The sequence below is a fragment of the Theropithecus gelada genome, chromosome 11, assembly GCF_003255815.1.
Source record: "Theropithecus gelada isolate Dixy chromosome 11, Tgel_1.0, whole genome shotgun sequence".
Classification (NCBI taxonomy): domain Eukaryota; kingdom Metazoa; phylum Chordata; class Mammalia; order Primates; family Cercopithecidae; genus Theropithecus; species Theropithecus gelada.
In genome coordinates, this window is record NC_037679.1 from 71,163,725 (window position 1) to 71,179,138 (window position 15,414).

Consider the following 15,414-nt stretch of genomic DNA (forward strand, 5'->3'; position numbering starts at 1 on the left):
CAAAAAAAAAAAAAAAAAAAAAAAATGTGTCAGGTATGGCCAGGCGCAGTGGCTCACACCTGTAATCCCAGCACTTTGGGAGGCCAAGGCGGGTGGATCACAAGGTCAGGAGATCAAGACCATCCTGGTTAACACGGGGAAACCCCATCTCTACCAAAAATACAAAAAATCAGCCAGGCCGGGCGCGGTGGCTCAAGCTTGTAATCCCAGCACTTTGGGAGGCCGAGACGGGCGGATCACGAGGTCGGGAGATCGAGACCATCCTGGCTAACACAGTGAAACCCCGTCTCTACTAAAAAATACAAAAAACTAGCCGGGCGAGGTGGCGGGCTCCTGTAGTCCCAGCTACTCCGGAGGCTGAGGCAGGAGAATGGCGTAAACCCGGGAGGCGGAGCTTGCAGTGAGCTGAGATCCGGCCACAGCACTCCAGCCTGGGTGACAGAGCAAGACTCCGTCTCAAAAAAAAAANAATCCCAGCACTTTGGGAGGCCAAGGCGGGTGGATCACAAGGTCAGGAGATCAAGACCATCCTGGTTAACACGGGGAAACCCCATCTCTACCAAAACTACAAAAAATCAGCCGGGCGTGGTGGCAGATGCCTGTAGTCCCAGCTACTCAGGAGGCTAAGGCAGGAGAATGGCGTGAATCCGGGAGGCGGAGCTTGCAGTGAGCTGAGATCGCACCACTGCACTCCAGCATGGGTGACAGAGCAAGACTCCGTCTCAAAAAAAAAAAAAAAAATTGTCAGGTATGGTGGCGCATGCCTATAGTCCCAGCTACTTGGGAGGTTTGCTTGAGCTCAGGAGGTAGAGGCTGCAATGAGTTATGCTTGCACTACTGCATTCCAGCCTGGGTGACAGAGCAAGACCTTGTCTCAAAAAAAAAAAAAAGAAATGAGCTATCAAGCACAAAAGACAGAGAGAAAGAAAAAGACATAGAGGAAACCTATATCCATGTTGCTAAGGGAAAATAAGCCAATCTGAAAAGTTATATATACACATAACTTCTACCTGGCATTCTGGAAAAGGTGAAAAACTAGAGATAGTAAAATAATCAGTGGTTGACAGAGGATGGAGGTTGGGATGAATAGGTGAAGCACAGGGAATTTTTAAGGCACTGAAACATTCTGTATAATACTGTAATGGTGGATATATGTCTTCATACATTTGTCAAACCTACAGAATACACAACACAAAGAATGAAGCCTAAACTATTTATGAATTTTACTTAACAATTATGTATCATGTTGGCTCAGCAATGGTAACAAATGCGTATGAATCCAAGTTGTTAACAAGGGAAACCACGGGGTTGGGGAGAGGGAGTAGTTGGGAACTCTGTACTTTCTACTCATTTTTCTGTAAACCATAAAGCAGTTTTATGCTCTAAAAACAGTCTATTAATTATTTTAAAAAGTCTAACAGGGCCAGGCACAGTGGCTCATGCCTGTAATCCCAGCACTTTGGGAGGCCGAGGTGGGTGAATCACGCGGTCAGGAGATCAAGACCGTCCTGGCTAATATGGTAAAACCCCGTCTCTACTAAAAAATACAAAAAAAAAAAAATAGCCGGGCGTGGTGGTGGGTACCTGTAGTCCCAGCTACTCGGGAGGCTGAGGCAGGAGAATGGCGTGAACCGGGGAGACGGAGCTTGCAGTGAGCTGAGATCATGCCACTGCACTCCAGTCCGGGCAACTGAGCAAGACTCCGTGTCAAAAAAAGGAAAAAAAAAAGGCTAACAAAAGCAAAGATTCCTTTCCAGAGAAGAAAAATGAGAAGTGTTATAAATGGGAAACAGTACAGTAGCTGTCAATTCTAAATATACAAAGATGACTGAACACAGGCCAGTTCACAATCCTCACCACTACCAGGTTCCTCTTTGCTCATCAAGGTCCCATATCAGTAAAGGCACAGACAACTTAAAATAATCTATGATCCTGGTGGCTCAGAGTGTCCCAAAGAACAGAAATAAACTGTCATTTTACTATATGGTTTAAATTTTTCTGCAATGAACACTTAACTAAAACTTAGTCACATGAATGCATGAGTTCAATGCACTTAATATTGATGAGCACCAATAATGCTAGGTAAAAAGATAAGCCTTACTCTGTAGGGAATCACAATTTAGAGAGGAAGGCCAAAGACCTAATATTCTGGAGAGACATTGGAAAATCACAGAAATCTAAAAGCACATAATCTTGGCCTAAATACCTAAATATCTAATATCAGTTTTCTTAAATCCTTAGCTCAGCTGACAGGCCATCATTTGTCCTTATAAACTATCTGACAAAGACAAACCAGCTCAATAAACAACACCCTCTCTTCCTCATAACTTGACGCCTATCTCATTCTGAGTCAGTTCTAAGTCACTGCTGACTCAGTGGTCCTGCAAGGTTCCAGGTTCATAGAACCTATCTTGAAGCCTTCTCAAAGGGTAAACATCTTGATGAGACCCATCTCTGAAGGTCTGCCCATAAATGGATCAGACCAGAGGTTAGGACTATTAGGGTATTTTCCCCTTCCCCTCTGTAGTTGACGAGGTTCCGATATAATGTACCTACTTGCCCATGCCCTCTTGTCTGGGAATGGTTTCTAGTACCCCTGCTTAAGGGGTAGGACTAGATGACCATTTCTAGACTATGTAACTGCAGCCCGCCCCAGGTTGGACATTTGATCCAAGCTGGGTAAATCAGGTTTCTTCCTGGTACTCTGTAACTATAACACTGAAAGCCAGAGTCCGTAAGCTACAAGGAACCTCAGTTGGAAAATCTTAAAAATTTTAAGTCTGAGTTTACCAGTGGCAGCTCCAGAATTTCTATTTTGAAGGCACTTTTGGGGATGCAATTTGATTGATGTGGACCAAAGAAAAAGAGTTGCCTCTTGACTCTTTATTCACATAGCATTTATATAAAAATGAAAAATGTCAATTACCTTTATTGGGAAATCTAGAGAGATTAAGCTTATGGGGTGAGGCTAATGAACCCTCCCTTCTCCAGTCACAGCTTGGTGTGGCTACAGAAGTTAACATGTTGGGTTCTGGGTAAGTTGATGAGTAAGCAGGAAAAAACAGTCTGAAGAACCAAGCAGTCTGGGCGCAGTGGCTCACGCCTGTAATTCCAGCACTTTGGGAGGCAGAGGCGGGCGGATCCTTTGAGGTCAGGAGATCGGGACCAGCCTGGCCAACATGGTGAAACCCCATCTCTACTAAAAAATACAAAAAACTAGCCAGGCAAGGTGGCGGGCACCTGTAGTCCCAGCTACTCGGGAGGCTGAGGCAGAATGGTGGAAACCCGGGAGGCGGAGCTTGCAGTGAGCTGAGATCCGGCCACTGCACTCCAGCCTGGGTGACAGAGTGAGATTCCATCTCAAACAACAAAAAAAAAAGTACAAAAATTAGCTGGGCGTGGTGGTACACACCTGTAATCCCAGCTACTGGGAAGGTTGAGGCATGAGAATCACTTGAACCCAGGAGGCGGAGGTTGCAGTGAGCTGAGATTGCGCCACTGCACTCCAGCCTGGGCGACAGAGCAAGACTACATCTCAAAAAAAAAACAACAACAACAACAACAACAAAAGAACCAAGCAGAGAAAAAAAACAGACACAGAGAAAAGCAGAGATGAGCAACCGAGAAAGAAACTTCAGGTCCTGACAACTTTCTCATTTCCATCAGGTCCTGGGACACTACACTCTTGCCTTGGCAAGATTTACAGTAACCCTCTTTACTTGCGCTGGTATCAATGAGATTGTTTCTTCACCTGAAAGAGTTTAAAACACTTTACAGCATTCAGCCAGGTATGAGACTCCCCTTTCCTGGACACCTAGGAGAGTGTGATTAATTGGCTGCTAAGTCTCTCGGGAAAGTATATTTTCATTTTACATTACTAAATCTGTAATATAAGTTAAGTAGTCCTTGGAGAAAACAGGCCAATAAAAATGATATCCTAAGTCTGTCTTCTTAGTAAGTCTTTTTAAAAAGTTACTCAAGGGGAATTGTAGTTTGGCCATGAGGAATGGTGCTGTTCCCTTAATAACAGGAGTCAGCCAAAATCAGCCATCCACAAATCAGGCAATGGAAACAATAAAATTTACTGGTTACAGCAATATTTTCCAAAGCATGGGTGAGTGCCATTCCAAATGAAATGCTTTTAGTCCTTGCAGACAGCCCTAGATAATACTCACCGTGAAAAAGTCGATCTCTTTTTTTTTTTTTTTTTTTTTTTTGAGACGGAGTCTCACTCTGTTGCCCAGGCTAGAGTGCAGTGGCACGATCTCAGCTCACTGCAGCCTCCACCTCTGGGTTCAACTGGGATTGTGCTGGGATTACAGGCGTGAGTCACCACACCTGACCCTAATCTCTTTTCTAATACTTCCTTTACATTAAGGAGAAAGTGTCAGTTTAGTGCTAGCCTACTATTTCTCTAACAATTGCTAATATCTTTTTTTTTTTTTGGAGATGGGGTCTCACTCTGTCGCCAGGCTGAAGTGCAGTGGCGTGATCTCGACTCACTGCAACCTCCACCTCCTAGATCAAGCGATTCTCCTGCCTCAGCCTCCTGAGTAGCTGGGACTACAGGCACACATCACCACACCCAGCTAATTTTTTTGTATTTTTACTAGAGACAGGGTTTCACCATGTTGGCCAGGATGGTCCCAATCTCTTGACCTCGTAATCTGTCCATCTCGGCCTCCCAAAGTGCTGAAATTATAGGCATGAGCCATCGCGCTCAGCCTTTTTTTTTCTTTCCAGAAGGAAGGAATAGGTCCTCGAGTTTTACAAGTATCAGAATCTAGTTAATTTAATAACATTGTTTAGTTTTCATTATACTTTACTTTTATAGTTTTATTTTCGTAGAGCAAGTGATACAGGTTTTCCACTCATAGCAATAATATAGATTATTGTAAAATAAATTTAATTGTAAAAGTCACCTTGGAGAAAAATATTAAGTAATAGCACAGATAATACTATAATGCAGCTAAAATAATGAGATTAGTAAAAGAACGATAGAAATTTGGGAAGGATAGGGATAAATCATTGGCAAGACACTATCAAAATTTGTTGAATGAATACACAAGCTGCACTCCAGAGGTAACACTTCCCAAAGAAGTTACTAGTCCTTGAAGATGCAGGCAGCAGCAGGCCTGGACACATGCAGGCCTGCTGTCCACATGCCCTCGAGAAGAGGTCCTGGGATTTGTTCATCCAATCTTACTGAGGGATGGATACTGACAGTAGGAAAAGTGTCAATTTTGCAAATAAAAAGGAAAGTTTTTAATCTGCATGTTCTTGCAGCTGTCATGAATGGTCTCCTTAGCAGCTGAAATAATATGCTCGTCTCCACTTACTACAAGAATTTCAGACACTATTAAAGATATTGCCCCAACTTAGAAAAACACTAAATAGAAGAGAGCTCCATCTTTAAACACAATATCCTTTACTTAAAAACCCTAAAAGTTGGAGAATAGGAGCCTTGCTTTTACCATGAATACAAATTACAGAAGAAACATTCCTTCAGTCAGCAAGCCTTTGTTAAATATCTACCACATGCAAGACTGCAAGGGACAAGGATGAACCTAAAAATGAATAATGCCTCCTAACTGACCGACCCATCCTACATTTGCCTTCCATTTATTTATTTATTTACTTATGATGGAGTCTTGCTCCATCACCAGGCTGGAGTGCAGTGGCGCGATCTCAGCTCACTGCAACCTCCACCTCCCGGGTTCAAGTGATTCTCCTGCCTCAGCCTCCTGAGTAGCTGGGACTACAGGCACGCGCCACCACGCCCAGCTAATTTTTTTGTATTTTAGTAGAGATGGGGTTTCACCATGTTGGCCAGGATGGTCTCAATCTCCTGACCTCGTGATCCTCCCACTTCAGCCTCCCAAAGTGCTTGGATTACAGGCGTGAGCCACCGCACCTGGCCTTGCTTCCCTTTTAGTTTAAAGGTTTATTTCCCACACAGTATTCATAGCTATCTTTTTTACATGCACACCTTGTCACTCTATTCTTCTGGTTAAATCCTTTCAACATCATCCACTGTCTTTCTTTCTTTTCACAGGTATTGATTCCACTGTCTTTAAAACAAATTTCAGTATCCTTAAAATGGATTACAAAGCTGAGTCGCTGCCCATCCCTAGTCTCATCTCACTTCCTCACTTATCTCTTCATTCCAACTACACAAGCCTTTGTTTACATCCTCAAGTGGACCAAGCTCCTTTTCTCAGGGTCTTCACCACGCTCTCCCCATCTCTCTGCCTAACCCTGGTTCTCCTTTCATGTCCAAAGTAAAATATCATTTCCACAGGAAACCTTTTCTTGACCTGACCCCAATATCCCAAATGCCCATATTGTATGCTCTCATGGCAAACTGTCCTATTCCTTCAAATCCCTTAACACAACTGTAATGGTGATGTGTACTGTCATTTCAAGGAGATAAGCTCCTTGAAAGCAGAAACTATGTCTGTGTTGTTTAATACTCATTCCCTGCATCTATATTGTGCCTAACACATATCAGGCCCTCAATAAATGTTGAATGAAGGAATGCATAAACGAACAAATGGTATGGCAAAAAAAGGGTAGTCTGTTAGGAAAGTGAAAGATATATATGATATATATATAAGATAATACAGGGCGGATGCAGTGGCTCATGCCTATAATCCCAGCAGTTTGGGAGGTCAAGGAAGGTGGATTGCTTGAGGTCATGAGTTCAAGACCAGCCTGACCAACTTGATGAAATCCTGTCTCCACTAACAATACAAAAATTAGCCGGGTATGGTGGCAGGCACCTGTAATCCCAACTACTTGGGAGGTTGAGGCAGGAGAATCACTTGAACCTGGGAGACGGAGGCTGCAGTGAGCGGAGATCACACCATTGCACTCCAGCCCAGGCGACAGAGGGAGACTGCATCTCAAAAAAATCCATCTCAAAAAAAAAAAGATAATACAAAGTGATCAAAGAACCAAAGGAAGTTCAAAGAACCAATGATTAGTGATGGCTACCAGCTATTAAATTAGATTTTTTCCAAATCCTTTCAACTTTTTTTTTTTTTTTTGAGACAGAGTCTAGCTTTGTCGCCCAGGCTGCAGTGCAGTGGTGCAATCCCAGCTCATCGCATCCTCCACCTCCTGGGTTCAAGCTATTCTCCTGCCTCAGCCTCCCGAGTAGCTAGGATTACTGGCGTGCATCACCATGCCCAGCTAATTTTTTTGTATTTTTAGTAGAGACGGGGTTTCACCATGTTGGCCAGGCTGGTCTGAAACTCCTGGCCTCAAGAGATCCCCCCAAGGAGGCGGAAGTTGCAGCCAGCCAAGATCGCACCATTGCGCTCCAGCCTGGGCAACAAGAGTGAAACTCCATTTCAAAAAATAAAATAAATAAAAATTTAAAAAACTAGCCAGGCATGGTGGCCTGTGCCTGTAGTGCCAGCTACTCCAGAGGCTGAGATGGGAGGATCGCTTGAGCCCAGGAGGTCGAAGCTGCAGTGAACCATGTTCACATCACTGCACTGAAGCCTGGACAACACAGCAAGACCTTGTCTCCAAAAACAGAAAAAAAGAAATGTATTAATCTCTTCATCTTGTCCTATGTTTCAACAACTACCCTCTAATCTATGTAAGAGTATTTTTGTGCATTAAAACCTTCATTTTAAGTCTAAAATATCAGGGTTTTTTGTTGTTTTTAATTCTTTAGCTAAGACAGCAGAAGAGTTTTTTGTTCATGTATTTTGACACAGCATCTTGCTCTGTGAGCCCAGGCTGGAGTGCAGTGGCACAATCTCAGCTCACTGCAGCTTGGACTTCCTGGTTTCAAGCATGCATCACCACACTGGCTCTCCTCGTCCCCCACCTCCCCGCGATGTAGTCTTACACTGTCGCCCAGGCTGGAGTGCAATAGTGCAATCTTGGCTCAATGCAACCTCCACCTCGTGGGTTCACGCAATTCTCTTGCCTCAGCCTTCCAAGTAGCTGGGATTACAGGTGCACACTACCACACCCGGCTAATTTTTTGTATATTTTTAGTAGAGATGGGGTTTCACTATGTTGGTGAGACTGGTCTCGAACTCTTGACCTCATGATCCGCCCACCTTGGCTTCCCAAAGTGTTAGGATTACAGGCGTGAACCACTGCGCTCGGCCCTATTTTTTATTTTTTTGAGATGAAGTCTCACTCTGTCCCCCAGGCTGGAGTACGGTAACATAATCTCAGCTCACTACAGCCTCCGCCTCCCGGGTTCAAGTGATTCTCCTGCCTCAGCCTCCTGAGTAGCTGGGGTTACAGGCGCCTGCCACCACACCTGGTTAATTTTTGTATTTTTAGTAGAGATGGGGTTTTGCCATTTTGGCCAGACTGGTCTCGACCTCCTGGCCTCAGGCAACCCACCCACCTCGGCCTCCCAAAGTGCTGGGATTATAAGAATGAGCCACCTCACCCAGCCAAACCACTGTGCCCAGCCTTGTATGCTTGTTACACTTGGCCAAAACTGAACACAAAAATAGTCCAGAATGTCACAGGTCCAGGGCAAAGCACCAACAGGGACTGTTTTGGTTATGAGCAAGGTGAGTCTCAGAGGTGGTCTCAGCCATCCAATGGCAATGGAAGTTTTAGATTCATTGAGACAAGTTCTAGTAAGTCAGGGCTTTTTAAATGGTCATATTTTCAGAACGGAAAAAAATAGGTTGTGCCAAGTGACTTTTCTACAGAAAGGCAAGAGTCTTCACTCACCAAGGTACCCTGTCACTTCTGAGGCAAAATAGGACCAGATTCGCAAAGCTACCACACTGTCCAAGGGGAGGTCAGAATAATACCACTTTTGATTGAGGACTTACAAGTTTTCATTTATGAACTAGAGCAGTGGTTCCCAACCTCTTGCACCAGGGACCGATTTAATGAAAGGCAATTTTTCCACAGATGGCAGGGAGGGATGGTTTCGGGATAAAACTATTCCACCTCAGATATAAGGCATTAGATTCTCACAAGGAGGCCGGGCGCGGTGGCTCAAGCCTGTAATCCCAGCACTTTGGGAGGCCGAGACGGGCGGATCACGAGGTCAGGAGATCGAGACCATCCTGGCTAACACGGTGAAACCCCGTCTCTACTAAAAAATACAAAAAACTAGCCGGGCGAGGTGGCAGGCGCCTGTAGTCCCAGCTACTCGGGAGGCTGAGGCAGGAGAATGGCATAAACTCGGGCGGCGGAGCTTGCAGTGAGCTGAGATCCGGCCACTGCACTCCAGCTTGGGCGACAGAGCGAGACTCCGTCTCAAAAAAAAAAAAAAGATTCTCACAAGGAGCGCCAACCTGGATCCCTTATATGCACAGTTCACAATAGGGTTTGTGCTCCTACTCCTAAGAGCTGATCTGACAGGAGGCAGAGCTCAGGCAGTAATGCTGCTCTCCTGCTGTGCATCCCAGTTCCTAACAGCCCACAGACCAGTATCAGTCCACCATCTCGGGGTCAGGAACTCCTAAACTATGAACTGTAGTAGAATAATTAACTGAGCCAGGCACCCAAGAGAAATGTTCTAACTCAGCAAAGAAGTCATTGCCACTGGGGAGACACACTGGAAAATATCTTACACCTGATTCAGGCTAGTCCAAGACTGTAGGTCTGTACGATATATTAAAATAAGGGATCTCATGCCTGTGTATGTGTGTATATTCTAAAGACTGCGCAAACATTTTTTCTACTTTGAACTTTCTCTATTTCTATTATGCAATTTGCTGACCTAGAAATTCCCATATTCTATACAAATTTATTAAGTGCCATACCTGACCATCAATTCCACTTTCAATTACTTAAAAATATGACGGTGAAACTAAAATAAAAAAAAGAAAAATAAATAAATAAATAAAAGTATGGTGTAGAGGAGGCTGCATAACAAAACAGAGTCAAATATTTATTATCTCCCTCCATCCCTTCCCTTCCCTAATCCGTAACCAATGAAAACATTTTAAAATTAAGAATAATGGGGCCAGGCGCAGTGGCTCACGCCTGTAATCCCAGCACTTTGGGAGGCTGAGGCAGGTGGATCACAAGGTCAGGAGTTCAAGACCAGCCTGGCCAACGTGGTGAAACCTCATCTCTACTAAAAATACAAAAAATTAGCCAGGCGTGGTGGCGGGCGCCTGTATTCCCAGCTACTCGGGAGGCTGAGGCAGAAAAATGGTGTGAACCTGGGAGATGGAGCTTGCAGTGAGCGGAGATCGCACCACTGCACTCCAGCCTGGGGGACAGAGTGAGACTCCATCTCAAAAAAAAAAAAAAAAAACTACAAAAATTAGCCGGGCATGGTGGTGCGCACCTGTAATCCCAGCTACTCAGGGGGTTGAGGCAGAGAATTGCTTGAACCCAGGAGACGGGGGTTGCAGTGATCCAAGATTGCGCCACTGCACTCCAGCCTGGGTGACAGAGCAAGACTCCTTCTCAAATAAATAAACACATAAATAATGGGCAGGACGTGGTGACTCACGCCTGTAACCCCAGCACTTTGGGAGGCCAAGGGAGGCAGACTGCTTGAGCTCAGGAGTTCGAGACCAGCCTGAACAACATGTGAAATACTGTCTCTACAAAAAATACAAAAATTAGCCAGGCGTGGTGGTACCCGCCTGTAATCCCAGTACTCAGGAGGCTGAGGTGGATGGATGACTTGAGCCTGGGAAGTGGAGGTTACAGTGAGCCAAGACACTCCAGCCTGTGTGACAGTGCCAGATCCTGTCTCGAAAAAAGAATAATGAAAGAAGGCACTGGGGCTTACCAAGTCACACAAGAGTACAAAATCTGCTGAGAACTACATAGCAAAAGAGAATAATTTTAGCAAAAGGAGACCAAATAATCAAGTATGGGTTCTAGTAAGGTCATGGGTAGAGGTTTTCAAAAACGAAAAATGCAATACCCAAACTTATTAGTAATGTGAGATGTACTGTGAAGATGTTTCAAATCTATGTACACAGAAAAGCTATTCCAACCCCAGACACCACCAGTAAAATTTAAACCCACCATAATTTATCACCTCATAGCCCTGTCCACGTAGCCCTCAATGAATTCCAGCAAGAGCTGAGGCCCCAAGCAAGGTTTCCAACACAATTGTAAAACAAATCCTGAAATCTTGGCAGTACAAATACTGTTGTACAAAGACAGTGGTGCTACTGAATCTGAACTTCGTGAAGAGCTGAGCTCTCAGTGAGAATGCCTATGTTCGAATCCCAGCTCTACAACTTGGTAGCTACAACCTTGAGCAAGTTAATCTCTAGGCTTCAGTTTGATCACAATAATCTTACCTACCTAATAGGGCTGTTAGCCCACCAGGAAACACTCATTAATGCTGATAGTTGTTGAATTTTTGGCTGGTGGGCAAGTACCACCATAGATGAGTTCGTTCATTTGTGAGAATGTCTGAATTCAAGGAACCATAGTTGTTTGGGGGTACTAATGTATTTAAACAACGAAAGTGTGGAGTTCAAAAGTCAAATGTGCTAAAGTGCTGAATTCACAGACAGTCTGTACTGTTCTTTTCCTAGACCTGCCAGTTTATACTAATCGCCTTAGAATTCCTGAAGAAAGCCTCTTCTAATCCTCTTCCCATGTACACATAACAAAAGCTACATAACTCTGACTTCAGTTTTGAGAATATAACTTGTTAATATATCCTGATGTTTAGTGATATGAAATGGACATAGTGCTTCCCACTGGACAGTGAAAACACTATTAATTCTAAATAACTATGGGACCAAAGAAATTCTCTTTGGTCCTCAAGAACAATTTTAAAAATCAAATTATTCTTGAAAGTACAGAGTCTTTTTAGTTAAAAAAAAAAAAAAAAAAAGTCTGCAGGCAGCTCTGCACAAAGCTGTAATGAGTCACAAACTATGAACCCTGGATTCAGTTCTCACCTTCCATCACCCACCTTGTATACATACCTCTGCGCTCTGAAAATATACACTGGAGGGCAAGGGCATGAGAATATGCACTCCCGGGGAAACAGGAAATCAGAGTCCTTTCTCTGCCACTTACCATATGTGTGACCTCAGGCAAATTAACGTCTTCAGCTCAAAGTGATGTGGTTTCTAGTACGGTGGTTAAGAAGGTGAGCCTGGACCAGGCGCAGTGGCTCATGCCTGTAATCCCAGCACTCCGGGAGGCCAAGGCAGGAGGACTGCTTGAGCTCAGGAGTTTTAGACTAGACTGGGCAACATGGCAAAACCCATTCTCTACAATATATACAAAAATTAGCCAGCATGGTAGTGGGCACCTGTAATCCCAGCTACTCAGGAGGCTGAGGCAGGAGAATCACTTGAACCCAGGAGGCGGAGGTTGGTTGCAGTGCGCTATGATTGTGCAACTGCACTCTAGTCTGGATGACAAAACGAGACTGTCTCCAAAAAAGAAAAAAAAAGGTGAGCCTGGAGCCAGGCATGGTGGCTCACACCTATAATCCCAGCACTTTCGGAGGCTGAGTAGGACAGATTACTTGAGGTCAAGAGTTTGAGTCCAGCCTGGCCAACATAGTAAAATCCTGGCTCTACTAAAAACATGAAAGTTCGCTGGGCCTGGTGGCGTGCACCTGTAATCTCAGCTACTCAAGAGGCTGAGGCAGGAGAATCGCTTGAACCCGGGAGCCAGAGGGTGCAGTGAGCTGAGATTGTGTCACTGTACTCCAACCTGGGCGACAGAGTGAGACTCATCTCAAAAGAAAAAAAAGTGAGCCTGAAACAGTCCACAGGGGTTCAACTTCTAGCTCCAAGAAATACTAGCTGAGTGGCCTTAGACAAATTACACAACATCAATAAAGCCTCAGTTTCCTCATCTGGTTTTGTTGCTGCTGTTGTTGTTGTTAAAGGGTTCAGGGCCATGGAAAAACAGTACCCATCTCTTGAGAATGAGTGAAGATTATATTAGATAACCCATATAAAAGGCCAAGGCCAGTGACTGTCATGAGTTGTCTATAAACTTTAGCTATAGGATTGCTGCTAAAATCAAATGAGATGTGAGAGTAAAAAAATCACACAAATTATGAAATAAAAGCAGGAGTAACTGTGGCCAGAAACAAAGTTAACCACTGCTCCCTACTCCCAAAACCATTCCCGCCATGGGAAGAAGCCTCCAATTTAATAACATCCACACAACGTCTATAAACACGATGCCCACTTTTGTAAAAACCACTGACCTTGAGGCTTCCTCACCATTAAGTGAGATAGACCAAGACCATAAAACCATCTAACAGGAAAGGAAATGCAAAAAGGACCAATCCAACTCGGTTATTGGAAAAGGGTTTCTCCCAAACTCAAATCTGTGATTTTTCACTAGCAGGGTAACTGCATGACATCAAGGTCTTCAAGCCTGCGGGTTGAGGTAAGAGTGGTGGAGAGGGATCTGCTTAGCATAGGGAAGGAAAGCTGCAGAGAAAACCACAGAGAAGCTGCAGAAAGGAGAAGCCCTCCAGCAGCTCTGCATGCCCCTCTGACACGAGCTATCACAACCTCTTCACCGCTATTTTGGGCCCAAGACCCCCTCCCCCCGCCTCCCACGTGTGACCAGAGCAGCTGCTTCTCCACCAAACAGCTCTGGATTGGGAGCCTGGAATCTCGGGCCTGCTCCCGACTCGATATGGGTGACCTTGCGTCAGCCCCTTCCCCACTCTAGATCTCGGTTTCTCCTGTGCACCGAAGCCCACCTAGTCAGACAACCCTCCAGGCCCAATTCCCGCAAAAAAAAAAAAAAATATATATATATATATATATATGTATATATCTGGTAGGGAATCTTCCCTCAGGCAGGGCGTCCCACACTAGTGCCGGAGCCGGCTTCCACCTTCGGGGAGATCTCCGGTCTCCCTAGGAGCGGCGGTAACAACGCAGTCTGCGGGTAGCGCAGGTGTTTGCAGAACCACGCGTCCCACGGGGCCTGCCAGGCAGGCAGCTCTGCCGACCAGCTGCTGCCCAGACCGCGCCGCTACCACCTCAGGGCTGAGGAAGGCTGGGCCGGCGCCTACGCGAGGCCCGCGGCTGCGGCCTAGTGGCCCGCGCGGCCCGCCCCCTGCGCCTGCCCGGCCCGCGCGCCGGCCCTCAGCACCCATCCCGGGCTTTCGCCCCAGCCTCGGCAGCCCTCGGCGCGTCGGGCTGGTGAGCTGGCTGGCCCGAGACACTCACCGTAAATGGGCCGGAGGCGCCTGTCGTTAGGGTCCTGCACATGGCCCCGCGTCGCCATGATGACAAGCGCAGAACCACAGTGCGCACGCGCGGGGCAGGACCCCGGGAAGGGGCTATTAAAGGGCCAGCATCGATCTCGCTTGTTTATCGCGATAGTCGCGGTGCTGCGACTGAACGCGCCTGCGCGGAAAGGGAAGCATCCGTCCTTGCCGGTTGCCACTTCTTTAAACGCTGTTTCTTCACTTTGCAGGTGGGATCAAGCTGGCAAAGAGGAGGCAGCTGTTGCTGTTAAAATCCTCTGAGTCACTGACTGGGAAGTGAGGAAAGGAGGGGAGAAAGCTCTCAAAGTTAGGGTTCGGCTGCTCCTGTTTATCCTATTTATTCTTTGTCTTGAAGAACCAGCTAGATTTGGCTGTGATTAATTGCAGAGGAACCAGAAACTCCTGGCGGAGAGAGACCCAGGGGAAAGCTGGGGAAGTGGGGCTGATGAACAGCAAAAATATGCCAAAAAAGTTCGAGAGAGCCGGGCGCGGTGGCTCACGCCTGTAATACCAGCACTTTGGAAGGCCCAGGCGAGCGGATCACAAGGTCAGAAGATCGAGACCATCCTGGCTAACACGGTGCAACCCCATCTCTGCTAAAAATACAAAAAATTAGCCGGGCGTGGTGGCGGGCGCCTGTAGTCCCAACTACTCAGGAGGCTGAGTTGAGGAGAATGGCGTGGACCGGGGAGGCGGAGCTTGCAGTGAGTCCAGATCAGGCCACTGCACTCCAGCCTGGGCAACACAGCGAGACTCCGTCTCAAAAAAAAAAAAAAAACCTTGAGAGCCCTCCACCACCTGTTCCTGGGCCAAACTGAGGTTCGGGCTGCTATTTCTTGTGGTCCAGTAAGGAGATGCAGATGAACTGGAGAAGAAGCGAGTTTTTATTTCTGCAACCGGTTACAGGGAGAAGGCCTGGAAATTATCACCAAACCAACTCAAAATTACAAAGCTTTCCAGTGCTTATATACCTTCTAAGCTATATGTCTATGTGTAAGTGTGCATTCATCTAAAGACATAAGTGATGAACTTAGTCTATAACTAAGGTCTGCGTCCTGAAGACCTTCCTTTGAAGCCTCAGTAAATTTACTTAATCTAAATGGCAATAGGTGCTGAGGTGATTACCCTTATCTTGTCTCCTGCTAAATCACGGAGGTTTGGGGAGTTACTTCAGACCCCAGATAAAACTTGTTTAATCCTAAATGGGTCCTGTGAGGAATTCTTTCATTATT

At 45.7% G+C, this 15,414-nt stretch overlaps 1 protein-coding gene across 1 annotated transcript in view; it reads right to left on the reverse strand.

Annotated features, from left to right (window-relative positions):
- NAA25 (N(alpha)-acetyltransferase 25, NatB auxiliary subunit) overlaps nucleotides 1-15,163 on the reverse strand; it is an 85,662-nt gene extending 70,499 nt beyond the window's left edge. Inside the window, exon 1 of the mRNA XM_025403772.1 lies at nucleotides 14,142-15,163. Within this exon, the coding sequence (XP_025259557.1) occupies nucleotides 14,142-14,199 (58 nt within the window). The 5' untranslated portion in view covers nucleotides 14,200-15,163. The remainder of the gene's footprint in view (nucleotides 1-14,141) is intronic.
- Nucleotides 15,164-15,414: the final 251 nt, after the last annotated feature.